General features: G+C 33.8%; 1 protein-coding gene across 5 annotated transcripts in view; it reads left to right on the top strand.

The window, feature by feature from the left end:
- The window catches only part of ASCC1 (activating signal cointegrator 1 complex subunit 1), a 103327-nt gene that overhangs the window by 57695 nt on the left and 18729 nt on the right, over positions 1-26903 (top strand). For all 5 annotated transcript variants that reach the window (XM_031956535.1, XM_031956538.1, XM_031956537.1 and 2 more), the window contains 3 exons: positions 2825-2944; positions 7941-8065; positions 9374-9453. In XM_031956535.1, the coding sequence (XP_031812395.1) occupies positions 2825-2944; positions 7941-8065; positions 9374-9453 (325 nt within the window). The remainder of the gene's footprint in view (positions 1-2824; positions 2945-7940; positions 8066-9373; positions 9454-26903) is intronic.

Genomic DNA, 26903 nt, shown 5'->3' on the forward strand with positions numbered 1-26903 from the left:
AATGCCAAAAAGTTCTATCAGTGTTATAAGCAAAATCTAGCATTCTCACATTAAAGAAAAAACCTACTGAAAGCACCTAAAAAGAAGCAGGTTCAGGTACCCAAGGAATCAACTAACTATAGTAAGGATCACCAAGATCTAGCAGCTTCACTAAAGATGAGGGGAAATCTTTGAACACAGTTTTCCAAAAAGCAAAAGATGAAGGCTTATGGGCAAGAGTAATTTACTTTGCTAAAGTAAATTTACTCTTGAGAAATGGGATACAAGACTTTCAAGCCTTTCTGTTTAAAAGACCAGAGCTAAATAAAAATTGTGAAGTGCAAACACAAAGTCTAGAAAAACCCATAAAGGCAGTTTTTTTGAATAGTTGGAAAGAGTGGTGTGATGATGTAATTGTAGCATGCTAATGGGAAGAGAAAAAACAAGTATCCTTTCAGAATCTTAATGTCTTTAAAGGGTATTTCAGGAGTTAAATAAGAAAAATGGAAGCCCTGGTAGATTGATTCTGTTCTGAGGGTTTTAAGAATGTGAAAGAAATGTGCTAATGTAGAAAGGAGGAAGAAAGGGTTACAACTTGCAGTTTTTCATAATTGCTATGTGTGAAAAGAAGGAAGAAGGGAGCTGACATCCAATGAACTTCATTTTGATTTGAAATGATCAAATAGTTACACAAACTATTTGAAGTATAAATATATATGAAACTCAAATAAAAGGGGATGATGGGTATTAAGAGAAAGGATAATACTTGAAAGAGAGAATAGTCACAAATAAAACAAATATTTAGATCCTGAACATCAGATTAAAAGAGTTTTTTCTCTTTTAAGAGAGAGCTAGGGAGGGAAAAAGAGAGACCTAAAATGTAAGGTATTACCTTAGATTGCCTCTTAGTTGGGGAATGACTGAACAAATCATTGCATTGGAATGTAATGCAATATTATTGTGCTGTAAAAAATGATGAAAGAGATGATTCAGAGAATTTTGGGTAGCTTAAGTTGACATAGTGAAGTGAGTAGAAGCAAGAGAAAAACAACTTTGGCAATTATTCTAATCATTACAATGATCAACTGTATTTTTAAAGGTTCTATTATGAAGCATTTTACACACTGCCTGACAAGTGACGGTCATCTAAAATTCAGACATGCATTTTTGGATGTGGCCACTCTGCAATAGTTTTTGCTTGAGTATGCTTATTCGTTATAAGCACTTTTTCCATCTTATTTTACCACTCAATTAATTTTGAGGGGTGTTGGAGGAAGGAATAGCGATGCCAAGAAAGGAAGGTCATTATCTGTTCACACATTCAAACAAAATGCGGGTAGCCATCCCTTTGCCCTTATCTTTTCTTTCTTTCTTTTTTTTTTTTTTTATTATAGCTTTTTATTTACAAGATATATGCATGGGTAATTTTTTCAGCATTGACCCTTGCAAAAGCCTTCTGTTCCAACTTTTCCTCTCCTTCCCCTCACTCCCCTAGATGAGTTTACCTTATCTTAAGTGAAGAGATTCCCTAAAATGAACCCCTATCTGTAGAGATCCTTCTACCTTCAAATTTGATTTTTTTTCTTTAATACTCATTTTTCTCAGATTTCCCTCCTGTTATGCCCACCCCTTCCATAAGATGTGAAATAGTGATGTTATTGATTTAGACATGCACCCTGTACCTAGAGACATAAAGTTCTGAATTCAGATCCTGTCTCAGACATGTAATATCTGTGTGATCATGAGCAATTCATTTAACCTTTGAATTTCAGTTTCCTCATTTGTAAAATGTGGATAACAAAACGTAGTATAAAGATTTGTTGTGAGATTAAATGAGATACAAATATGTAAATTACTTTGAAAATATAAAAAGCTATATAAATGTCACCAGGATCTGATTCATCATTTGCTAATACTTTCTTTTTGTTTATTTATTTTTTTATTCAATACCAGAGTTTGTATTTATGTTTATGTTTTTTTGTTTTTACAATAATTGCTTTGTAATATAATTTAAAATCTGGCAAGTTTCAATAGTTTCTTTTTATTTTCCATTATCTCTCAATATATTTGACTTTTTATTCTTTATTTTATTTTATGTAGTTTATTTTTACATTTTGTTTATTATAATTGATGCAAAATTAAGTTTATAATTGAAAAAAAAAGAAAGAAAAGCCATTGAGACATTTTTTAAAATGCACAAAAGAGAAGATAAGGAAGTTCAGAAGGAAGCACAAATGAGCAGATAATTTTGAATATAACGTGTTGAATTTATTATACACTTAAAAAAAGCAAATGATGTAGAATGGAGATCCATGGTTTCATATATAATCCTCATTTTATTTTCTGTTGTACACATGGACCCATTCTTTTTAGGTATTCAAGTTAAGACAAAAACAATTTTAATTCATTATGAGTAGAAGGAAATTAAGAAGGAAGCATAGATAAGCAGGACAGCTGAAAGTAATATGGAATTTATTCTTTTTCTTTAAAAAATAGTTTTCTTTTTTTTCCCCTAAATACAGAAATGCTCAGTTTTTTAATCTTTAAGTTCAGAATAAAAAAAGTAAAAAAAAAAAACTCATGATAAATAATATAACTTGTTACTTGACTTTTTTTTTTTTTTTTTTTTTTTTTTTTTTTTTTTTTTTTTTTTTTTTTTTTTTTTTTTTGTTGTTGTTGTTGTAGCTCTAGGGAAATGTAACAATCCCTGGTTTAAGTTTGGGCTCATGGGATTAAGAAGTGCTCTTCTTTTGTTATAGATCTGTGTATTGAGCATGTCTCATTGTAGCTGACTCTCTTGGTTTAATATCATGAATCCTCCTTTACTTTTTTTTCCCCTTTGAAGCAAAATTGCTGGAGGTAAACCCCTGTTAGCAGAGATGGTGGGGATAGAATACATGAATGATGATCCTGGCATGATGGATGTTCTTTATGCTAAAGTCCACATGAAAGATGGCTCTGACCGGTGAGTGAATTTGTGTCTGTCACCTCTGTTTTCTTTGAAAGGTATCTGCAGCTATTACTGGAAATCAAAATTAACATGAGGCTCTATTTCATTATTGATCTTAGTGATAAACTGTTGTAGCTTTGGGATCTTATGTTGCTGAAAGGTAAGGTCACTACAACATTTTTTTGCTAGTAGAAAATGAACAGACTTTCAATCCTATCAGTCTGCCCTTTTTGTGGTAATTATTATTGTTTAGTTGTTTCAGTCAAGTCAGATGGTCTACAAACCTCATTTGGGGGTAAATTCTTGGCAGAAATACTGAAGTGTTTTCCTATTTCCTTCTCCAACTTGTTTTACAGATGGAGAAACTGAAGCAAAAGGGGTGAAGTGATTTTCCCAGGGTCACATAACTAGTAAATATATTAGATTAGATATGAACTCATGAAGATGAGTCTTCCTGATTCTAGGACTAGCACTCTATTCACTGCAGCTTTCTGGTAGCATTGGTATTTTTTTGCAAGGGAATTAGGCTGATACTGCTTAGGACAGGACCTGACATATTGTAACCACTTAATGAATGATTAATGTCTCCTTTATCCTTCTTGTCTTTTTGCCTAAAGTAGCATGTATGATAAAGATGTGATAGTTTATGGAATTTTTAATACTTAAAATACTTGAATTAGAGGATAATTGGTGTATAAGTATTGAATCATATGGCTAAGCAGATAGAAATTTCTAAGTGACCCTAGAACTGATCTAGTTTTCAAGTGACTCTCCAGATCATAGGGGATCACTGTAGAGAATGGTTTTTGTAATGAATTTAGAGTAGACTATAGTCATAAATTTAGCTAAGTTTTAAGAATAAAATTTAAAAAAAAAAACATATTCAGGTTATTCAAGAACCATTGTGTATGGGTAGACTATTTCTTTCTAGTTTTGCATGGGAGGGCTAAATGGAAGAAATAAATAATGGATTTTAAGAGAAAGAATTTACCTTGTTGAAGTATGTATAGCTTCTAGGATATTTGGAAAGGAAAGCGTCTTTGGACATATTTGGTTTAGGTAATGGAATAGACTGTGTTCCAGTGTTGATTTTTATAGCAAAAAGAAGTCTTGTCCCATGTAAAATGAAAGAAATATTTTATTTCCTTAATTAGTTTTAGAATAAAGAACCATTTTTATTTAGACTATTTTCTGTCAATTGCTTAAATGTCATCCACAGTGATATCATTTTCATCTTTGACAATGCTAATTTTAAAATTCACTGATATATATGTATATTTATATGAAATTTTAATCAATAAAGGGAAAAAACATGAATGTTCATGGCCTTATGAAAAAAAATTTAATATATGGATAATAGAATATTTGGACTGAATGTTGAAATTTTTTCTGACCTAAGAAACAATTGGTTGTGATGTTTCTCCTTCCTGACAGTAATATCATTCTGGATTCTAGTTTTATTCAGAATGAAAAGGTGTGGTTGGTGGTCCCTCTGGTGGAAAATGAAAAAAAAAAAAGTTAAACAGTAGTCTTAGGATACTAGATTAGATAAAATCAGTTGCCCTTAATCTAATAGTCTTTTGGTTATATTGTATTTACTTTTTTTAAAAATTAAAACTTTTTATTTTTCAAAGCATATGCATGGATAATTTTTCAATATTAACCCTTGCAAAATCTTGTGTTCCAATTTTTTCCTTCCTCCACCTCCCCTATATGGCAAGGAGTCCAATATATGTTAAACATGGTAGAAATATACATTAAATTCAGCATATGCATACGTTTTTATACAATTATCTTACTGTACAAGAAAAATAAAATCAAACCAGAAAAATATGAGAAAGAAAATAAAATGTAAGCAAACAACAAAAAGAGTGAAAATGCTATGTTGTGAACCATACTCAGTTCCCATAGCTCTTTCTCTGGGTGTAGATTGCTCTTTTCATCATAGTATCATTGGAACTGGCTTCAGTCATCTTATTTTTGGAAAGAGCCATGTCATTCAGAATTGATCATCGTTGCATAATCTTATTGCAATCTTATAATCTTATATCCTGGTTCTTCTCATGTCACTTAGCATCAGTTCATCTAAGTTTCTCCAAGCCTCTCTGAAATTATCCTGTTGGTCTTTTCTTACAGAACAGTAATATTCCATAACATTCATATGCCATAACTTATTCATCCATTTCCAACTGATGGGCATCCATTCAATTTCCAGTTTCTTGCCATTATAAAAAGGGCTTCCATAAACATTTTTGCACATGTGGATCCCTTTCCCTCCTTTAAGATCTCTTTGGGATATAAACTCAATAGAAAGACTGTTGGATCAAAGGGTATGCACAGTTTGATAGCCCTTTGGGCATAGTTTCCAAATTGTTCTCCAGAATGGTTGGACAATTCCACCAACAATGTATCTGGCCCCATTACATATTAGTGTCCCAGTTTTCCCACATCCCCTCCAGCATTCACCATTATCTTTTCCTGTCACCTTAGCCAATTTGAGAGGAGTGTAGTGTTACCTCAGAGTTGTCTTAATTTGCATTTCTCTAATCAGTAATGATTTAGAGCATTTTCATATGACTAAAAATGATTTCAAATTCTTCATCTGAAAATTGTCTGTTCATATCTTTTGACCATTTATTAATTGGAGAATGACTTGGATTCTTATAAATTTGAGTCAATTCTCTATGTATTTTAGAAATGAGGCCTTTATCAGAACCCTTGAATGTAAAAATGTTTTCCCAGTTTATTGCTTCCCTTCTAATTTTGTCTGCATTAGTTTTGTTTGTCTAAAACCTTTTTAACTTAATATAATCAAAATTATCTATTTTGTGATCAATAATGATCTCTAGGTCTTGTTTGGTCACAAATTCCTTCCTCTACCACGGATCTGAGAGATAAACTATCCTATATTCTTCTAATTTGTTAATAATATCATTCTTTATGAATAGATCATGAACCCATTTTGATGTTATCTTGGTATACGGTTGTAGGTCAATGCCTAGTTTCTTCCACACTAGTTTCCAATTTTCCCAGCAGTTTTTGTCAAATAGTGAGTTCTTATCCCAAAAGCTGGCATCTTTGTGTTTGTCAAACACTAGATTGCTATAGTCATTGACTATTTTGTCTTGTGAACTTAACTTATTCCGCTGATCAGCTACTCTTATTTCTTAGGCAGTAATGGCTTTGATAACTGCTGCTTTGTAATATAGTTTTAGGACTGGTACAATCAGGTCACCTTCATTTGCATTTTTTTTTCATTAATTCCCTTGAAGTTCTTGACCTTTTGTTCTTCCAGATGAACTTTGTTATTTTTTTTTCTAGATCTGTAAAATAATTTCTTGAGTGTTTGGTGTAGCACTAAATAAGTAGATTAGTTTAGGTAGTATTGTCATTTTTATTATATTCGCTCAACCTATCCAAGAACTTGATATTTTTCCAATTGATTAGATCTGATTTTATTTGTGTGGAAAGTGTTTTGTAGTTGTATTAATATAGTTCCTGACTTTGCCTTGGCAGGTAGACCCCTATATTGTCGACAGTTATTTTAAATGGAATTTCTCTTTCTATCTCTTGCTGCTGGATTTTATTGATGATATATAAAAATGCTGATGATTTATGTGAATTTATTTTGTATCCTGCAACTTTGCTGAAGTTGTGGATTGTTTGTATTGGTTTTTTAGTTGATTCTCTAGGGTTCTCTACCATCATATCATTTGCAAAGATTGGTAATTTGATTTTTTTATTAGTCTAATTCCTTTAATGTCTTTTTCTTCTCTTATTGCCAAAGCTCACATTTCTAATTATATTTACTTCTGATGTTAATGGTTAGAATATTAGTTCTAGTAGGTACAATTTGGCTATTATTGGCATTATAGATTTATGAAATAAGAAGAAAGCAGGATAGCTAGAGAGACCAGATGTTTATTTAAGTCTTAATATACAAATGTAGTTTGTATTTGGTATTAATGGAAAGATATAGACTCAGTTGCATAAATCCTTTAATTTCTGATAGGATTAGCCTTTCTAAACTCTCTAAAACTTCCTATTATCAAGGATTTGTAAGTTACAGAGATCTTATAAAATATCCACAATAGTATTTGGCAGTAATTATCCAGACATTTCTGAGTAGCTACTATCTCCCTAAAGTTGCATCTCCCCTTAATTTTTTGTGTAGCCTTCATTCTCCTTTTCCATATAAAGAAAAATGACCTTTTCCTGGTACCTGATTTTCAAAAAGGGACAGATGAAACAAAGAGACCTGCTTGGTATGAAAGATTTGAGTTCATCTCTCATGTTTATTCTGTGTGTGTGTGTGTTTTGGTATTCTGCATATGTGAAAGTGCCTCCTGCTAAGAGAGAACCTATGCTTTTGGTGCAATAGAGAAAAACTAGGTTATGGGTATCTTTAACACTTCAGCCTGTGCTTTACACTTGCAGTGAATATTTCAGTGTCTGATCTTGTGTTTAAATATAAGTTTTTGGTGATTGGAAAATATCTAAATCATTTGGAAGCCATTCGGTAATCATCAAGAAGTTTTAGAAATTTATTTTAAAGAAAAAAACAGTCATGTAGTGGGAAGAATACTTCTGTACCTGGGAGTTCGGAAGACTGGGATCTACTCCTAGATCTGCCACTCAGGAACCATCACTTAAGGTAAATCAGTTCACCTCTCTTGGCTTCATTTTCACATCTTTAAAAGAGGGAGTAGTTAAGATGATCTTGGAGGCCTTTGATTCTACTTGTTTTTAAGTTCTCTGATTCTGCATTTTTTAATTTGGCTCCTTATTTAGTGATTTTAATATTAAGATTGGATATTCTAGTTGAGAAATTAATTTTGTAGTAACCTCATTTGAAATAAATAGGAAATTTATTGTTCATTTGCTATTCATGTCTGCCATTTTAAAGATTTTTCTTGAGTTCTTAGGAAACCCAACTAAGTGATAACTCTTTTGGTAATGAGACCTCTTTATTATGCACTGTTTTACTCTTATATGTCCTCAATTTTTCTAGACTACAGTTGATAGCTGATCAGCTGGTAGAAAGGTTTGTGTTGTCTGGATTGATGATAAAGGAATGGGACAGAGTGAAACTCCATGCTACAGTCATGAACACTCTATTCAGGAAAGATCCCACAGGTATGTATCTTTGGGGACACAGAGACAATAAAAAGTCTCTAAGTTTCTCTTTGATTTAGTCCAAATCCTTAAAATTGCTTGCTTAGATCTGATATAGAACTGAGGGTTCTGAATTTTATTTTCTTTTACTGGTAGAATAACCTTACTTCTTTCAAATAGCACTGTAAAATGCTTAGAACATTTGGGACAGCATTATAAAATGTATCCTGAATTGTACAAAAATGTCTTAGACTTTGCTAGATATACATATGTTAGGATCTTTAATTAAGAGAACTAGAATGATACTTTAGAGCAATTGTTAGGTAGGTATTCACCTGTAATATCAATAGTCTAGCTAAAATAGCAGTTGGTGCATCTGTTAATATATCAATTCAGGCATGTCAAATTATGTCTTTGTCATATATTGGCCATATTCAAACTTAGAAGAAAAATTTCCTGGGGAATATCAGAAAAATAATGTGTTTTCAAAAAAATAATTAGAAAAATAATCTGATATTTAGATGAGTTTACAAGTTTACTTATATTGACTTTTATTTATTTATTTTAAGACACGAAAGGTACAAAAATATTATTCCTTTCCTGTTCTTCCTTTTCCCTATCAGTGTTTTGATAGAAGTCATTGGCTTAAATATCTTAATACATTTCATTCCAAGCTTTCTAGACCCAGTTGATATGAAAGGCATGATTAAAAGTTTACCAATGTCTTGAATTTGTTCCCTGGTAAAACTGTTAGCCTCCAGCATTAAAGAAATCTGCATTGCTGTTTCTGGTTGATTGTCATACATTGCTTGCTCTTGGCCACAAGGGGGAGATGGTAAGAGAAAGTATGTTATGAAAATAAGGGAGGAAAACCTTAAAAATTCTAACAATGATTATTTTATTCAGAGGACAGTGAATTTTCATATTTGTCATAAACCTTTCAATTAGAATACTAGTTACTATTATAAATTTATCCATATTATAAATTACCCATATTATAAATATGGATGTCTCTCTAAACCAATGTGCAAAGCAAGTGTAAATGTATTTAAAATTGCATCAAGACAATAGTCATATAATGGATCTAGAAGTAATTTATAGCTCATCTTATCCAACTCCTTCCTTTTGCAGATGAGGAAACTGGAGCCAGAGTATTTTAGTGACTTGTAGAGAGATCACGTAACTAATAAGTGGCATAGCTACATAGTCATTTGACTTCTCTAGTAGTGTGCTTCTAGATGTGTATAAATATTTTAATGTTTGTTTTTTTGAAGGAGAAAGAAAAAATCTCCCATTCACCTATTCTAATTTTTTTTGGTATGTTCATAGCTGAAGACAGGAACAATGCCCTTGCAGGTAAATCTGGTCTTCGTGAAAGAGAATCATTTGATGGCCGAAATATATTAAAGGTAAGTATGGAACAGAAAGATTCAGAAATTTAAACCTGTTGCCATATGTTTAAAATTAGTAGAGAATAAGTAATTTTCCCTTTAACACTAGAATATTCCTATCCTACTTTTCACAGGAAATAGTGATGGGAAAGGCTATTTTCAAATTTCTTTTTAAAGAGGAAAACATCATTTTAGCAATGGTAAAGTTATAGCACTTCCAAAATGGAGGTATGTAGGTAGTTCAGTGGAAAGAATTATGGGCCTGAAGTCAGGAAGAATCTGAGTTCAAATCTGGCCTTAGACACTTAATAGCTTTTGACCATTGGCAAAAGTCCCTTAATTTCTGTTTGACTCAATCCACTGGAGAAGGAAGTATCAAATCACTCCAGTATCTTTGCTAAGGAAATCCTAAGGAATAATACTGTCCTTATAATACTAATAATACTTACTAATACTAATACTGTATGCTATGGTTTGTGAGTCCACGAGAGTTGGACATGACTGAATGACTGAACAACAACTGCTATAACTTTCAATATACTTATAGTTGTGGGTGATATAGGAAACAATTAGACGTCCCCACCTCTTGTATCCACAAGAGAAAGTAATTGTAATTCTGATAGGTTTTATTCTTCACTTTTGGAGTTTGGACCTTGCATTTTATAATGAATTACTTGTCTTCTCCTAGTGGCTTTTTCTTGTCACCTATATACTCCCTCTAGTTATAGTATCTGTTTCTACTCAAGAATAACAGGTTTTGAAGGTAGCTTGTCTTTTCCTGATTTATTGGGATTCTGCTTTTCTGAGGATTAGATTGAGCTGTAAAATTTAAATGACTCACTTGAAAATTACATTAGTCTTTTCCTCTACAATTCATGTTGAGTATTTGGGGAATGAAAGTTGCTTTTTCTCTGTATCATATATGTTTTCATGCCATTTTTGCACCCTGACAAATAGAAACATAAGTCATTATGAGCACAAGAAACTTTTTCATTTTCCATTCTACCCCTCCATATGTTTTTAAATCTTCTAAGTCATGCTCTTGACTTTATCAGCTCCTGATGTTTAGAAGACAGGTGGAGATTATGAGTAATAATTTTAGAGCCAACTGCAATATTAAAAATGTCTTCTCTTCCTCCCTCTCCAAACTATTCTCTGACTGTAATTTGGCAGTTTTCTTCCTCTGCCAACTGCCTAGAGAGACCTCTGTTGACTAATACTGATGGACAGTTATACCCCAGAGCCCATCATGGGAAGGGGAGCTATTCACCTAGACAGGTGTCTGCATCCTAGGGGGAGATAGACTCCTTCTTTTTCTCTAGTCTTGTGTCTTTTACTGTATTGAGAAGTTTTCTTTTTTTGTAAAATAGCCATGCTACCTTTGTACTTTAGTAACCAGCTGCCGATTAACATAGTGGTAGTAAACTCTACTGATTTGCCTGGGCCACAGCTGTAAATATGTTTGATGGGTTCTTCTGTATCTCCTCTATTCTTCAAATGATATCAACATCATCATCCTTAGTTTTCTTTCTGTTGTATTTTTTGAGGAAGACAAAAGGCTGAATGGGGAATTGACATAGAAATTATTTCAAGGAAGCTCAGTTGTCTTGTTGAACTCAAGGTTGGGGTGCAAAAGGTGTTTGCAAGTCAGGTAGGAAATGGCTTGACTGCTCTGTGTGGGAGATGATGGAGGAAGACCGTAGGGTGGTGACAAGTGATATACAATTACCTGAGACAACTTTTTTTAGTTTTAGTGTAACCTTGCTAATTACATTAATTACATCAGGAGCCATAAAATTTTGGACTTGGAAGAGATTTCCAAGATCCTAATATTTGGTCCCTTCAAATTGTAAACTGAATGTTAGAGTTGTTAAGTAACTTTCCTAAGACCCTGCAAGCAATTAGTTTGAAGAGCTTAGGCTAAATCCATCAGTGATCCATCAGGACAAAAGGAAAACTCCTTAGTTTAACATTTAAAGTTCAATACTTAGCAGAATCCTGGTATATCATATAAACACTAATAAATGCTTAATGACTAACCGACTTATTTCATATTATTCTTCTTTAAGCACTCTGCATTCCAACTAGACTAGTGTACTAGTTGTTCTCTATTTGGCAGTCCTATTGCCCATCTCATTAATTTCAAGTAATTGGTCTTCCAGGCCTGGAATGTCCTCGCTTCTCATCTTTGGCATTCAGAATCATCTACCTTTTTTTTTTTTTTTTTTTTTTTTTTTTTAAATTTGGCTGAGGCAATTGGGGTTAAGTGACTTGCCCAGGGTCACACAGCTAGGAAGTGTTAAAGTGCCTGAATTCAGATTTGAACTCAGATCCTGACTTCAGGGCTGGTTCTCTATCTACTGCACCACAATGCTACCCTAATCATCTACCTTTTAAGGCTTAGTACAGGTATTATCTACTTTATGGAACCTTTTCTAATTCCCCATGGTTTTTAGGACACATGGTATAATTTCATTTTTGTTTTTTGTATTCCTAGCATCAAGTACAGGGCTGGCACTTAGTAAATGTTTGTTGAATTGAAAGGAAAGCAGGTTTTTTGACTCTAAATTCTTGCTCAGTGAATACCAATAAGATGAAGTTAATTAATGCAGAGTACTGTATTGGGGACAGAACAGCAGGCAATATATATCCATTAATCCTTTTACACTCTGCTGCCTACATAAGGTGTTTCTTGTGTGTGGAAGGGAGCCATCTGGAATATGAACTTGAGAATCTTTTCTCCAAGAAGGTATTCAATTATTTCACATGTTAGGGACAATGAGAGGCCAAATTTTAGTTAACTGGGAATTTTATTTTCTATTTAAAATTAATTTATTGTACTATACCATAGATTAGAGGATGTGTCTTCTTGTTTCTTTTGTATACTAGTCTTTTTCAGAGGAAGAGGTCATATGAAAGTCTAGGGAATAGAATATATCTCCATGAAGCATTCTTTTATCCAAGATCTCACCTAAAATTAATATGGGAACGATTTTCATTATTTGCCCATCACTAAGACCACATAGCTTTAAGAAAATGTAAAAGCAATATTTAAAATATATTGATGGACAAGAGAACTAAATTTTCAGCAAGAATAAAAAGGAGAGATTATAATCACTAGCAGTTGCTCCTATAGGAGGTGAAACACAAGTCTGTGAAGCAGATATAGTCAATAGACACATTGGGTTATCATCTTTAGTTACAATGTGTAAAGATCATTCAAGTATATAGACCTCAAAATAAAGGGAGTATTCAGCAAATCAGCACCATCATATTATGATGCTAGATAAGTATTCTGTTCTGAAAGAAAACAAAGAGAGCACTTTATTACTAGGAGAGGAACTGAAACAAAAAGGCAAACTGTATTAGTCACTGAGCCAAAGCATCTGTACAAAGCAGAGGAATAGCTCTACAGGCCAAGGATCAAGTAGGTAGCTGAGAGAGACAAGCTTGGGGAAAAAATAAAAATAGACAAAAGATAAAGCATTTATTACGGGTGTATTGTATGCCAGGTACTGTGCTAAGATTTGGGAATACAGATTCAAACAGGAAGAAAGATAGTCCCTCTTTCCAAAGAACTTGCATTCCAATGGAGGAAGATAGCACAAAAAAGGGAGCTGAAAAGTTGGGGTAGCTTGGGGAAAGCTGGGAAATAGAGAGGAGACAGTGCTTGCATGGGGGCAACTAGTACAGATTCACAATCCAGATGTGATATGGTTGTGGCTGGTGTAGATACTTCCTTAAATAGATGTTGCAGAGAGGAACTCCCCAATCAGAGAGGGGAGAGGTCATCTGGGAATCTTGGGCTGGGCTGGGTTTGAAGCGAGATTAATTAATCTTATTGCTATTTACTGAGGCATAAAATAGAATGGATTCAGTGCCCATTGCTATGCAAATGAAATCCTGAGCTATCCTATCTTCGCCAACTAGAACTGGTCTTTTAAAATTTAGTGTTTGGATTTGCACATGTGGGAGTACAGTTTTGCATTTTTTCTTTACTTTTGGAGGAGATAGCCATAGCTGCTTTTTTGATCAGCCTTTTTAGAAAGTGGTAAAAGTGTTCTACTCTGTGTCTGGTAGCTCGTTGGTTGAACTAGAAACTGGCCAAAATAAGGATTCCAAAAGAGGGGAAATGAAAAATAAAAAGATTGTTCATCATATCTCCAAATGAAAAAAACTGGAGCATTTTAAAATCAGTATCTGAAGGAATAATGCTTTAGTGGGTACTCAGAACAATGAGAATTTTTGAACAGAGAAAATGAAGGTGAGACTTAGGCTGAAACTTAAAGATAGAAAGGGTAGAAGGTGAGTTTACAGAGGAAGAGAGAGGCATAGAGATCCATCAGTGAGTGAAAACCTGTGGAACTAGGAGATGCAGTGTCTTGTTGAAGTGTCGCTGCATTTTAGAGTATGTGTAGTGGAGTAAGGTATAAGAAAAGATTGGAAAAGTAGGAGGGAGCCAGGTTATAAAGAAAAGACTTTGAATGCCAAGCAGAGCATCTTCTATTTGATTCTGGAGGTGATAAGGAGCTACTGGAGCTTGTTGAATAGGAATGTATAATATCAGTTTTAGTAAGATCATTTTGATAGCTGAATGAAGGGTTAAGAGAGGGTGGAGAGAGATCAATTAGCAAGCTTTTGCAGTAGTGCAAGAGTGAGATGATGTGGGCCAGCACCAGGGTGGTTGAAGAATAGGGTCAACACTAAAGGTTAACTACTGTAAAGAGAAATAATTTTAAAACAGTTAAGTTTAGGGAGTTTATTAAATGTTCCAGAGAGTAATAGAATCAATATTTCATCTTAGTGCCATCAGCAGATTGAATAGAAGGGAAGCATTGAATCTGAGTTCAACTTTAAATTTAAAAAATGGTCTACTGATGTTAGAGCTCAAGATTACATTCATTTACATACATTATTTAGGCTTGTGTGAACTCCCCTATTTGTGTCCAAGTACTTTTGTCCTTGTCCTTTCTAGTGTCTTAACTTGCAAAGCTAATTTCTTAAAGCTCTAGCTTAGCCATAGTGCTTCCTTGTTTTATAAACTCCAGGATCAAATACAAACATCTCTTTTGGACATTTGAAGTCCTGTATAATTTGACTTCAGTCTACTCTTCTAGCCTTACTATATATTATTACCCTGAGTCCTCTTGAGCCCAGAGTACTGTAGTCCATTCTGTCACTGGGCCATGGGGACCACTAAGGCTTCCCATCTATCCTGAGATTGAGCTTTCCTTTATGTGCTGTCCTTCCCTATGACCATGGGAGCTCTTTGAGAGCTGGGGTGTCTTGGTTTGCTACTTGTCGCCATTTATTAGAACAGGTGGGTAACCTTTTTTCTGTCAAGAGCCATTTAAATATTTATAACATCATTTGAGGGCCATAGAAAATTATCTGCTTAAAAACTCAAGTAATGGGAGGTTGTTGTACCTAGCTTTCTGTTCATTATCACCTGCCATTGCCTTGGCAGGACCAAACCAAGTGATTTCACAGGCCTTATAAAGCCCATGGACCAGATGTTTCCTATCCCTGGTTTAGAACTGTGCTTAGCACAGTAAATACTTAATAAATATTTTTCCATTTATTTAGTCATGTACTTTATGGTTAGCAGACATTCCAGCTAAATCTTATGTATAACATTCTAGTTCTCATCTCCATGCCTTTGCATAGGTTGTCGCTCATGCCTAGAATTCACTTCTTTCTTTCTTTCCTGTGCCTTAGTTTCCCTTTTTTCTTTCAAAGCCCAACACAAATGTTCCTTCTTATAAGAAATTTTCCTGAACCCATAGTTGCTAATACCTCCTCCTCCCATTACCTTGTACATGTCTGTCTTTTCTCAAAATATAAATGTCTTGTGGTCAGTTATGTTTTCGTTTTTATCTTTGAATGCTGAGTGCTATATTTGGGACAAAATATACACACACATGTACATTTATATGTGTGTGTGTGTTTGGAGTGTAACACATTTCCAGCAGAAGATATTTTGGAAGAACTCGGCAAAGGTCTGTCTCAACTGGGCAGGTCAATCCCAGGAAGGCTCAGGGTGGAGAGTTTTCCTGCAGTATAAAGTTTTTAGCCAAAATACATCAGTGTTGACTACTCTATCCTGGTTTAGAAACCAGTGGATCAGAGAGACCTCCAATGCACCTACAAAAGGCAAATAGTGAGCTCCTGAACCCCAGGATAATAAGCAGAACTTGGCCACACCTATCCAGCCAGGGAAAGAAGCCAGAAGCACTGTCCTCAGGGCAGTGTAAAACCCTTATCTGTCATCCTGTTGAAGAAATGTGGGACAGTCTTCCCTCGACCTAAGAGCAGATCTTATCCTTTAAAAATGAGCAAAAAAGTAGAAAGAGCTCTGACTATAGACAGCTTTTATGGAGAAAGGGAAGAATAGACCTCAAACCCTGAGGGCATTAAAGGCAGAAGCCTCTAAATGAAGCCTCAAAGGGTGCAACTCAAAAGGTTCTATTGGAAAAATTCAAAAAGAATTTTAAAAAAGACTTAGAAGAAAATCACGGAAAGGAAATGAAAATTTTGGAAAAGAAAACACAGAAATTGTCCAAAGAAAACAGTGCCAAAAAAAAATAAGTGGTGAAATGAGGAAAAAATTAAAAAAACATACTGAAGAAGAAATGCAGGCAGTCAACAATCATGGAAAAATGCTCCAAATCTCTAATAAGTGAAAAACACATTAGAACAACTCTGAGGTTCAATCTTAGACACAAATGATTGTCAGAGATGACAAAAATGGAAAATGGCAATTTTGGGAAGGCCTTTGGGAAAATAGGCTTCTTAATATATTGTTGGTAGAAATGTGTTTTGTCTGATAATTCTGTAAAGCAACTTGGAACTATAACCAAAAACTTACTGAGTTTTGCTTACCGTTGACCCAGCAATACCATTATTAACTTATACCCCAAAGACATCAAAGAAAAAGGAAAAGACTCATATGTGCAGAAATATTTATAGCAGCACTTTTTTGTAGTGAAGATAGGGAGCCAAAGTGCATGAATGTGAATTGGGGAATATTAGAACAAATTATGATGTATTAGAATACATTTTAGTGCCTTAAGAAATTAGGAAAGGAACAGATTCAGAGAAACCTAAGAATAGTTGTTTAAACTGATTCAGAATGAAGAGAGCAGAATTAGGAGAACAATTTATGCAATGACTATAACAAAGAAAATTATTTTGAAAGTTTTAAGAACTCTGATCTATATTTATTGTTGTTCAGTTGAAGTTTTCTTGGCAAAGATGCTGAAGTGATTTGCCATTTCCTTCTCCAGCTCATTTTACAGATGAGAAAACTGAGGCAAATGATTTTTTTTTTCCCCCAGGGTCACAGAGCTAGTAAGTAGGTCAGATTTGAACACAGCTCTTCTTGATTCCAGATTTAACACATTATTCACTGAACCATCTAGCTGCCCTGATTAATTCATTAACCAATGATAACTCTGAAGATTGATGGTAAATCATGCTTTCCATTTCTTTGCAGTTAATGTAGCAAAAGTATAGAATGTGAAATAGATTTTTATACAAGGCCATTTGTTACAAGGGAGGACTTTGTGGGAAGTAGGGTGATAAAGATTATTGAAAATAATGTCCTCCTCAAATCCTTGAAGACAGAAAAAAAATTCAGGAGAAACAGATATGGCCTTACTTTCTCTTCCAATAAGTAGTTAACTGAGGGCATTTAGATGATGGGAGTGGATAGAGCTCTGGCCTGAAGTCAAGAAGATCTGATTTTCATTCTGGTCTCAGACACTTCCTAGCTATGTGATCTTGATGCTCATTTCTAAGATGGAAAAACTCTGGAGGAGGATGTTGCAAACAACTCCAGTGTCTGTCTTTATGCCAAGAAAAATCTCTGGACAATGAGTCAGACAGGACTGAACAACCACAAAAAGAAGGTGAAAGGGAGGAATGAATAAAAGATCATGATGAGCTTACTGTGCACAAAATTTTGTGTTAAGCATTGGCGATACAAATGGATAGCAGAATCCCTGTTCTTATGATGACATTCTAACAGGCAACACCTGGATCAATTACAAGGTGAATAGCAAAATCCAAGGGTCCTTCAACTACAGGGCAGATAAGACTTATTGGTCTAGAGAGTTCAGTCCCTGAAAAATCACTTTGGTACATTAAATCTATATTGACATTTGTATAGTAGACATCACAATGTAAAATACTATTGGACAGGCTGCTAAAATGACTTCTTTTGTTGTTCATTTGTTTCAGTTGTATCCAACTCCATTTAGGGTTTTCTTGGCAGAGATACTGAGTTAGTTTGCCATTTCCTTTCATTTTTACAGTGAGAAAACAAGTTTAAGTGATTTGCACAAGGTCACATAACTAGTAAATATTTGAATACAGTTCTTCCTGATTCCAGTCCTGATACTCTTATCTATTCTACTATCCATCTACTATAGTTTCAATGTTTAATCTATTAGTTTCAATGCCTAAATTAGATATACGGACAAAACATGTACATTTGAAACAGTACATGTATATCCATAGTATCCAATCTATAAATAAGCTAATAATTTATAAGTAGCAAAGAAAAGACAATGCAGTAGTAGCAATATTAATATGTATAATACTAATTCATACATAATATTAGATATATACATCAGAGGAATATATCAGTAAATGATAATACAATAGTAGTGGCACATTACATAATAAAACAAGCGGTTTATATGTTGGAGATTTTAACACAGCAGACTATAATTGCAAAATAACATATGTAATAAATAAACAAACTGGTTGCACAAGAAAAAAGATCCTTTAAGTATTTGCTACTGTGATGACCTCTTAATGTTTTTTTAAAATGATGGTTTCTTCTTAGAATTTCAGTAATGAAAGAACTTAACAAATTGGTATTCCAAGGTGAATGACTATTACCATTTCAAGTTAAAAAGAAAACTGAATCACAGAATACAGTAATTTTAACCAGAATTCTCACTTTAGAGTTTATCTCTCAGCTCTAAACCTAAAAGTCAGTATAAATGTCTCAAACTATAATCATTACATGAATTAGATTTTGCAGTGTGATAGCTTTCCTATTCTTTTTCAAGATATTATCATGGCTATCTGACATTCCTTGACTTCTAGAATTCTTAAGAAGGGATAAGTAGAACTAGGTATAGAAGTATAGGTGGGTAGATGAAAAAAAGAGAGGCAGCAGGGACTGTGTGTAAAAAGTAAAATAATACTACTGTAGGGTATGCGGTATGCTATTTTCTTTGGTTCAGACTGAGAAAGATTTTTTTCCTTTTTTAGTTTTTATATGTGCTTGTGTATTGTGTACACGCACACACACACACACACACACACACACAATTTTCTCCAGTTACACATAAAGACAAATTTTAAAAGTATTTTTAAGTTTTGAGTTTCACAAGCAGGGCCAAGAGATCATTATATACTTCAACAACAATACTATATGATGACCAATTCTGATGGACCTGGCCCTCTTGAACAATGAGATGAACCAAATCGGTTCCAGTGGAGCAGTAATGAACTGAACCAGCTACACCCAGTCATCTGGGAGATGACTAAGAACCATTACATTGAATTCCCAATCCCTCTATTTTTGCCCACCTGCATTTTGGATTTCCTTCACAGGCTAATTGTACAATATTTCAGAGTCCGATTCTTTTTGTACAGCAAAATAAAGGTTTGGTCATGTATACTTAATGTGTATCTAATTTATATTTTAATATATTTAACATCTACTGGTCATCCTGCCATCTGGGGGAGGGGGTAAGGGGAACGAGGGGAAAAATTGGAACAAGAGGTTTGGCAATTAATTGTCAATGCTGTAAAAGTTACCCATACATATAACCTGTAAATAAAAGGCTATTTAAAAAAAAAAAGTTTTGAGTTTCAAATCCTATCCCTTCCTTCCGATCCTCCTCTCTGAAATAGTAAGCAGTCTGATATGATGTAAAACATTTCATGTTGGTCATTTTGTGCAAGAATATTCAAGAAATGAAGGAAGGAAAAAAGGAAAGAAGAAAAATAGGATGTTTCTGGAGTCAGATTCTGGAGATAGTATTTTTCATCATGGGAGCTTTGGGATTGTTTTGGATTGTTGTATAATGATCTGAGCTAAGTCATTCACAATTGATCATTGCACAATATTGTGTTACATAGTTACTGTGTACAATGACCTCCTGGTTCTGTTCACTTTACTTTGTATTAGTTCATCTAAATCTTTCCAGGTTCTTCTGAAATCATTCTACTTGTCGTTTCTTATAACAAAATAATATTCCATTACAGTCATATACCACAGTTTGTTCAGCCATTCTCTAATTGATGGACATCCCTTCAATTTCTAATTCTTAGCCACCACAAAAAGAGCTGCTAAAAATATTTTTTGAATAAATAGGTTCTTTTCCCTTAAAAAAAAATCTCTTTGGGATACCAACCTAGCAGTGGTATTTATTATAAGATCCCAAGGTATTCAGTTTTATATCCCTTTGGCATAATTCCAAATTGCTTCCAGAGTAGTTGGATCAGTTCACAACTCTAATAGTGCTCTAGCATTTAACATTTTCCTTTTTTTGTGGGGGGAGGGGAGTTTTTTTTTTTTTTTTAAAGACTTCACTGCATGCCTTTCAGAAGTGGAGGACTCTATGTGAGAAATGTTGCATACATTTATTAGATGAAGTCACTTTGTTAGTTTTGCTTAACTTGCTTTGTTTACAAGGAATTATTTTTTTTTTAAATTAAATAACTTTTTATTGACAGAACCTATGCCAGGGTAATTTTTTACAACATTATCCCTTGCACTCACTTCTGTTCCGATTTTTCCCCTCCCTCCCTCCACCCTCTCCCCCAGATGGCAAGCAGTCCTATACATGTTAAATAGATTACAGTAGATCTTGGATACAATATATGTGTGCAGAACCAAACAGTTTTCTTGTTGCTCAGGGAGAATTGGATTTAGAAGGTATATATAACCTGGGAAGAAGAACAAAAATGCAAGCAGTTTACATTCATTTCCCAGTGTTCTTTCTTTGGGTGTAGCTGCTTCTGTCCATCCTTGATCAATTGAAACTAAGTTAGATCTTGTCTTTGTTGAAGAAATCCACTTCCATCGGAATACATCCTCATACAGTATTGCTGTTGAGGTATATAATGATTTCCTGGTTCTGCTCATTTCGCTCAGCATCAGTTCATATAAGTCTCGCCAATTCTCTCTGTATTCGTCCTGCTGGTCATTTCTTACAGAACAATAATATTCCATAACATTCATATACCACAATTTACTCAACCATTCTCCAATTGATGGGCATCCATTCATTTTCCAGTTTCTAGCCACTACAAACAGGGCTGCCACAAACATTTTGGCACATACAGGTCCCTTTCCCTTCTTTAGTATCTCTTTGGGGTATAAGCCCAGTAGAGACACTGCTGGATCAAAGGGTATGCACAGTTTGATAACTTTTTGGGCATAGTTCCAAATTGCTCTCCAGAATGGCTGGATGTGTTCACAATTCCACTAACAATGTATCAGTGTCCCTGTTTTCCCACATCCCCTCCAACATTCTGCATTATCTTTCCCTGTCATTCTGGCCAATCTGACAGGTGTATAGTGGTATCTCAGAGTTGTCTTAATTTGCATTTCTCTGATCAATAGTGATTTGGAACACTCTTTCATATGAGTAGTAATAGTTTTAATTTCATCATCTGAAAATACAAGGAATTAATTATGGGAGTGCTATATTTGGAACTGACACTAATGTAAAAACAACAAAAAACCCCAACATTTTTCAAATAAAATTATTCAGTATTTAAAGTTTTCCTGACAACTCTTTTACATATTTAGCATGCTTCAGATTGCATGAGAGATGAGTTAGTCTATAAAATTTCTACAAATAAATAAATTTATTCTTATGCACTTGTATTAAGGGTTTTAAAACATATTTGGAACAAGGAGACCAATTCTTTTACTGCATATGTCAGAATTAATGACTTGTTTCAAAATGGAAGGCAAGTAACAAATAGCAACTTTTCCATTTCTCTGCTAAAGCTTAATTCAACAACCAGCTATTTCTTGAGGAGCTACTATTTGTTTGAAGCTAAGAAGGGCATTCTGGGGTATATTATGTGCCCTCTGTTCAGTGTTGTTCTCAACAATACATAGATGTGGTTTTTTTTTTGTCTACAGGACTTTATCTTGCTTTTCTGTTCGTTCTTGATTCTGTTCTCATCTAGGAAATGTTGGAATAAAGATAGAGGGATAAACAAATATTGTTTTAAAAAAATTTTAAAATAAATTTTATTGATATATTTTGTTTTAATATCATATCAGTTTTCTTCTGTATTCTTCCTGCACACTCTTGCCATGGTGCTATCCCAAATAACGAAGTTTATTTTATTTTATTTTTTTAATAGCTTTTTATTTACAAGATATATGTATGGATAATTTTACAGCATTGACAATTGCCATGCTGTAAAATTACCCATACATATTTCTTGTAAATTTTTTTGTCAAAAATTTGTCAAAAATCTTTGACAATTGCCAAACCTTTTGTTCCAATTTTCCCCCTCCTTTCCCCCATCCCCTCCCCCAGATGGCAGGTTGACCAATACATGTTAAATATGTTAAAGTATAAATTAAATATAATATTAGTATACATGTCCAAACAGTTATTTTGCTGTTCAAAAAGAATCAGACACAAAGTTTATTTTTAAAAGAAGAAAAAGAGAAAAAGTCACCTAAGGTGATTAACATATATAGATAAATCTGACAATTTATGCAGTATTCCATATTTGTTGGTCCTACCTCAGGAAACAGTGAGGGATGTTTCTTTTCATATGTGTTCTTTGGGGATAAGCTTATTTATTTTTATGTATGTGTGTGTGTGTGTGTGTGTGTGTGTACTTTTGAAATGTTAATTTTCAGTAGTTTTGTGATCTCTTTTTGTTTCCTTTTACTTTGTTTTAGTCTTATACATTGTTTTTCTATTTTCTTTTCAAGAGTTCGTGCAAGTCTTTCTATGTTTATAAATATTCATAATCTTCATTGTTTCTAATAACCTAATATGTCAAAATTTATTTATCCATTTCCCCCAATTCTTTACTATCATTAAAAAATATTTCTCTAAATATTTGATGTATTTATGATTATATCAGTTACCTCCTTGGAATGTTCTAGTAGTAAAATTTCCAAGTCAGAGATGATGGGTATTTTGGTCATTTTATTTATCTAAGTCCAATTTGCTTTCCAGAATAATTGTACTCATTCACAGGTCCATCATTAGTGCTTTATTGTTTCATTTGTTCTTTATCAGGATTTGGTGACCTGCACCACAGGTAGTCTTGATGATCAGCCTTCCTGAAATCCCTTTCCCACAGATTTTGATCTAATCTCATAAATCCTCCCTGCCATGATAGCGATCCAGAGGTTCACTTCTGCTGCTGTGTATCTCCCTTTGTATGCTTAAATCAAACAATATTCTTTAGATTGTTCTTTCATTTCTTTTTAAGGGATAATCATGAACAATACCTGAGTTAGGGTAAAATCAAAAAAAAAAAAGGACATAACATATTAACTGGCATATAATGATATTTTTCTGTAAGGATCACTTTGTAGGCAGTCATTTTCCAGGTTTTAAAGGCAAGTGCCTTTAGATTTGCTGGTCATGGACTAATGGTATTAGAATATCTCTGCTAGCCAACAAGCCATAAGGGACAATTTTGTACTGGTAAATCTGTAATGCTTTTGTCCTAGGGCATGGCTTTCTGTGGTACAGATTTTGCAGCAAACTAAATTCCCTTCATACTAGCTCTGATGCTAATTTTACATACTCCTGTGGGCACTGACGGGGAGAGTATCTGTGTGTTTTTATTCTATGTATGTTCTGCTAGTGACAGTTCAGCCCTTCCCTCCCCCACCTCCCATTTTTAATTGAAAGCCATTGCAAGGAGGAGAGTTCCCTTGGTACTTTCAGTATTGAGGAGCTCAGCAGAATTGCATGGTATCTTGTTTTTGTTTAGTGGTTTTAATTTACTTTGCAATAGGTCATTTGGCCTTACCAGCATAGTTTCAGCAGTCTTAAACTTGATAATCCTGACATCAGCAGTCAGATTAGGGCCAAAGAGCTAAAAATGCAAACCTTTGTGATTATATGAAGGGACTTTTAATACATTCATTCTCTGACTGTATTTGTCTGATTTCTTTCTTAAGCGCAGGCATTTAACGTTATTTATGCTTACTTAATACATTTAAGATATAGAGTGGCCAAAGTGAGAGAAAAATTCTACCCTTCCATTTTTAAAAATGTAGCTTGTATAATGCAATATAGCAAAAAGTGACTTAGCCTCTTATTGCTGGATTACTTTTTAGAATTCAAGTATTCTTTTTAAAAAACAATTTATTTTTATGTGCATTTATAATCTGTTACTCCCAAATTCCTCCAATTGTTTTCATCTTTATTCTTCTGGAGTACAATTTATGTTGATTGGAATTCTAAAATCTTTCAAAGTTATCTTTCTCTATAGTGTTCTTAGTTTTTATTGTTCTTAGTGTTCTTAGTTCTTAGTGTTGTCATTGTACAAATTGTTCGAGTTTTGCATATTTTGTCCTATAATCAGTTAACTCTGAAACTTTTCATTATTTCTTATGATAATCATGTTCTCTTACATTCTTGTATGTAATTTGTTCAGGCACTTCCCAATAGGAAGATTTTAATTCTTTGGAGTATGGTATTGTTTTGCCAAAGGATATATAGTGCTTATTAAGTTTTTGGAAATAGTTCCAAATTGCTTTCTAAAACCAATTCATGGCTCAATTAACAGTTCACTGATCAGTCAGTCAGATAATAAACTAGCATTTATTAAGTATCATTATCTGGTAGTTCCTGAGCTAACTGCTAATGATATAAAAAAAGGGCAAAAATCCGCCCCTGCTCTCAAAGAACTTACTTTCTAATTAGGAACAACAATGTAAACAACTATGTAAAGTAAAAGTATATTCAGGAGAAATTGTATGCAATCTCAGGAAAGTTAGGAAGAGTGATGGGGATATCCCTTTCCCCCTTATACTAGTTCACTTGGTGATCTAATTAGCTCCTATGGATTTAATGATCATCTCTATGTTGATGATTTTCAAATCTATTCACCGTGCTCTAAGCTCTCTGCTTCCAGTCTTATCTCTCCAACTGCCTTTCTGACATCTCAAACTGGATGTCCAGTAGACATTTTGAGATAAGCAGATTAGGTAATAGTGATAAAATTTGAACTGGCTCGAATACGATGCTATATAATTAAATATTTTTAAAATGCATAGCAAGTCATTTGACTTCTTTTTTGACCTTAAGGATTGGAGTTATACTTGTTTTTCAGCTTTTTTTTTTGTGCATCAGATTTATTGTCTTTAAAGGAAATTATGTATGCGGGAAAAAAAGATTAAAAGTGTGAAAAAGGATGAAAGTTTGAGTTGCATCCTACCTTGGACAGAAACTTAGTAGGGTTGGAGTACTTGGATATCTTTTTTTTTTTTTTTTAATTATTATACCTTTTTATTTACAAGTAATGTGCATGGGTAATTTTACGGTATTGACAATTGCCAAACTTTTTGTTCCAATTTTTCCCCTCCTTCTCCCCACCCACTCCCCCAGATGGCAGGTTGACCAATACATGTTAAATATGTTAAATTATAAATTAAATACAATATAAGTATACAGGACATCCTTTTTAAAAAAAGAAAAGAAAACTTAATAAAAAATCTGATATTAAATAAAAATTTAAACATGCAGAACCTCAATGATCTTAATAGACTTTGTTATATATTTATACTTTTAGAATGTAATGATCACATCTTCTGGCAAATTTTATATATCCCTTCCTTTTAGAGATTTCTTTCATAAACATTGCCTCTGAGAAGCAACACTATTTTATTTTTACCTTAAAAATATTCAAAGATTTTTTGGGAGAGATTTCTGTAGCATTCCATTCTCAATCACAAGTACAGAATGGGTGAATAGCTTTGTAATTCTCTCTTTACAACTCCTTGTGTTTATGTGGAGAAAACACATTATTTAGTGTTATTTTGTAAGATTTTATATTTTTTGAATACAATACACAAAACCCAAATTCATTTATGCCTATCTTATAGAAAGTACCATCACCTAGAAATTTGTACTCAAACTATTGCCAAAAATCCTAAAATCTGTGCTCTGATTCTCATTAACTTCACCTTGATTTTTATCTTAATCTTCTCATCTTTTAAACCTGCCCCTTGTTCATATCATATGAATTCTTTGGAGGGTTTGGAGCAGGACTTTCAAAAGCACTTTTAGCTTCTTAGATGAAAAATATTTATCTGTACTTGTCTGAATGTGAATACTTGTCTGAAGAGCTCAAAGCACTCTTCAGACATTTCATTAATCCCCATAATGTCCTGGGGAGGGGGGCTTTTGGCTTAGCTGTTATTATGAAGAACAAAGCTGTGTTGTTATTATTTTATTTCCTCTAAATTGGGGGTAATTGTATTGACCTATCTCACTGTGACATTGTAAAAATTGGATGTGGGTGAGACAGTTAATTTGAGATTTGTGGAAGAAAGGCATGAAGTGGTATGAGTAGTTCTGCTTTTTATTCTGGCATTTGGTTTTCATAAAGTTCATATGTATACTGAAATAAAGGAATCATCCTTTGGAGGAAGTGACTCATACTGTATCTTTGAAATAATCAGTTTAATCAAATACTTAGGTTTATTTTGTTTGGCCTGTTCTTCTAAGGAGTGAGGATAGTTTAGATTGATTTAAGACTTGGTTTCTATATGACTTTCTGATGGACAAAAGAAGAGCAAAAAAAAGCATGGGTCTGTGAGAGTTACAGCATAGCTTTAGGCATTTCGTTGTATCATTTTCGGAGCACTTCAGCCTTCAGAGCTGGGCATTTCCTGTACTGGCCATATTTGACAGCAAGCAATTTAGCCACTGAAACCACATAGCATTAGTAGCAAGTTTCCATGCTAGGAACAGGTCTCTGGACAGAGACTTATTTCTACCATGTTTTACTCTTTCAATTGAGGAAAGAATAAACCCAGAAAATGTGGAGTGGACCGTTGCAGTTTGGGGTTGGGAGATAATCTTCAGAGAGTTACTATGTTGCTGACTTAAGCTTTTATAGTAGGAGATCCTAGACCCCAGAAGGCTCCTCAGTAACAGTTGCAGATTTTCTTTTTTATTCAAGTCAAGGTCTGAGTTGTTTGTGGCCCTTGATGGCTAGTACCATTGGTTTGTCTAAGAAGAAGGGAGCTGTCAATTAGAATAGAGCATCTGAAACAAAATAGGAAGGAATAGCTGTACTTGACCCTTAAATCTCACCACATGTTGATCTTGGAGCATATAGCTGCATTACCAAAAAGCAATTGTTCCAGCAATATTCTCTCCAGCAAACGAACATGTGTCAACTAAAGATGGTAGGCAGTAGGTTTTTGATTTTGC

The sequence above is a fragment of the Sarcophilus harrisii genome, chromosome 2 (assembly GCF_902635505.1).
Source record: "Sarcophilus harrisii chromosome 2, mSarHar1.11, whole genome shotgun sequence".
In the NCBI taxonomy this organism is placed as follows: domain Eukaryota; kingdom Metazoa; phylum Chordata; class Mammalia; order Dasyuromorphia; family Dasyuridae; genus Sarcophilus; species Sarcophilus harrisii.